The sequence below is a fragment of the Curcuma longa genome, chromosome 3 (assembly GCF_044706935.1).
Source record: "Curcuma longa cultivar G26 ecotype Majalengka, Jawa Barat chromosome 3, ITB_CL_G26_1.1, whole genome shotgun sequence".
Taxonomy (NCBI): domain Eukaryota; kingdom Viridiplantae; phylum Streptophyta; class Magnoliopsida; order Zingiberales; family Zingiberaceae; genus Curcuma; species Curcuma longa.
Window position 1 is genome coordinate 18847107 of NC_133863.1, and position 2061 is coordinate 18849167.

Genomic DNA, 2061 nt, shown 5'->3' on the forward strand with positions numbered 1-2061 from the left:
ACTTTTTGTAGAATCGTCGGTTGGGTAATTCTAGCCAAACGAAGTCAGGTTCACCCAAACTCGACTTCGGTCTTTTGCCCCTCGAGCATGCTTCCTCCCGGCTTCTCGTCCCTTGGGCATCGTACACGTCCTTCTTGCTCCACCGGCGTACTCTTTCATAGATTCTACATCTCTCAGATTGCACCGAGCCCATCGGCTCACTTCCCCGCACAACCCTTCTCATCCACTACGTCTTACGCTCGACTTCCTCCACACCTAAGTTCCTACACACTTAGTAGAGGGATTAGAATAACACAGGACCTAACTAAACCTAGTTGATCACATCAAAACTAACCGGGGCACCAACAAAAAGTCCCTAGTCAATTATCACATAATTGGCACTATGGCTACTATTAATACTCTCCCACTAGCACTAGTACCAATCGCTGTAGTATCTAATACTTAGTGACCTAGTGTGACTATCATGCTTCCTCTATGCCAAAGCCTTGGCCAAAAGATCTGCGATATTAGCATCAGTTAGTACTCTGCATATCCTCACATCTCCTCTATCGATGATCTCTTGAATGAGATAGAAGCGTCGTAGTATGTGCTTGGAACACTGATGAGATCGAGGATCCTTAGCCTGTGCAATTTCCCCATTGTTGCCATAATAGAGGTCTATTGAGTCCGCTATGCTAAGAACCACCCCAAGCTCTGCAACGAACTTCTGGATCCAAACAGTCTCCTTTGCTTCATCAAACAGAGCAATATATTCAGCTTCTGTTGTAGAATCTGCAACAGTGTCTTACTTCGCACGCTTCTAGCTCACAGCGCCACCATTCAAGCAAAAAACATACTTTGACTATGATCTGGAATCATTCTTATCAGTTAGAAAGTTTGCGTCACTATAACCCTTTTTAGTTAGCTCCTCATCACCTTCAAATATCAAGAAATATTCTTTTGTCCTTCGCAAGTACTTAATAATATTCTTGACAGCTGTCCAGTGATTTTCACCTGGATTTGACTGGTATCATCTCGTCATACTCAACGCATACAAGATATCAAGGTGAGTACATAACATGACTTACATGATAGACCCTATAGCAGATGCATAAGAGATCTGATTTATGCAGTCTCTCTCCTCCTTAGAAAAGTGACATTGAGTCTTCAAAAGATTTACACCATGTGACATTGATAAAAATCCTTTCTTGGAATTCTACATGGCAAAACAATGTAATACCTTGTCAATGTATGTATTTTGACTTAGGCCAAGCAATCTCTGAGATCTATTTCTATATATCTTGATGCCCAGAATGCAGGCAGCCTCACCTAAGTCCATCATTGAGAAATAATTCCCCAACCATGTCTTTACAGACTATTGTGAAGGGATATCATTTCCAATGATGAGTATGTCATCTACATACAAGGTCAACAAGATAACTGTGCTCCCACTAATGCTCTTGTAAACACAAGGTTCATCTTGATTCTTGATGAAATCAAACTATTTGATCGCATCATCAAATCGAAGATTCCAGCTTCGAGAAGCTTGCTTTAGCCCATAAATGAACCTTTGCAACTTACATATCTTTCCAACTTTCTTTGGATCTATAAAACACTCAAGTTGCGTCATGTACACATCCTCGAGTAGGTTTCCATTTAAAAATACAGTTTTGATATCCATCTGTTAGATCTCATAATCATGGTAAGCTACAATAGCAAGTATGATCTGAATAGACTTAAGTATCGCAACTGGTGAAAAAGTTTCATTCTAGTTAATATCATGAATTTGCTTGAAGTCTTTAGCTACCAATCACCCTTTATAGGTATGCATAAGACCATCCTTGTTAGTCTTTCTCTTAAAGACCCACTTACACCCATTGGGCTTGATCCCTTCAGGTGGATCAACCAAAGTCCATACTTGGTTAGTGTACGAGGATTCAATTTCGGACCTCATGGCCTCTAGCCATTTCTCAAAATTTGGATGTAAGCTCGTTCAACTCAACAAACATAACATCATCGTGGCCAGACAAGAGAAATGAATATATCTTAGGCTGATGATATATCCTATCAGATCTGCTTGGT

At 40.5% G+C, this 2061-nt stretch overlaps 1 protein-coding gene across 1 annotated transcript in view; it reads right to left on the reverse strand.

The window, feature by feature from the left end:
• Nucleotides 1–472: 472 nt before the first annotated feature.
• Nucleotides 473–2061, reverse strand: part of LOC141823831 (uncharacterized) — a 7491-nt gene continuing 5902 nt past the window's right edge. Inside the window, exon 7 of the mRNA XM_074711051.1 lies at nucleotides 473–771. Within this exon, the coding sequence (XP_074567152.1) occupies nucleotides 473–771 (299 nt within the window). The remainder of the gene's footprint in view (nucleotides 772–2061) is intronic.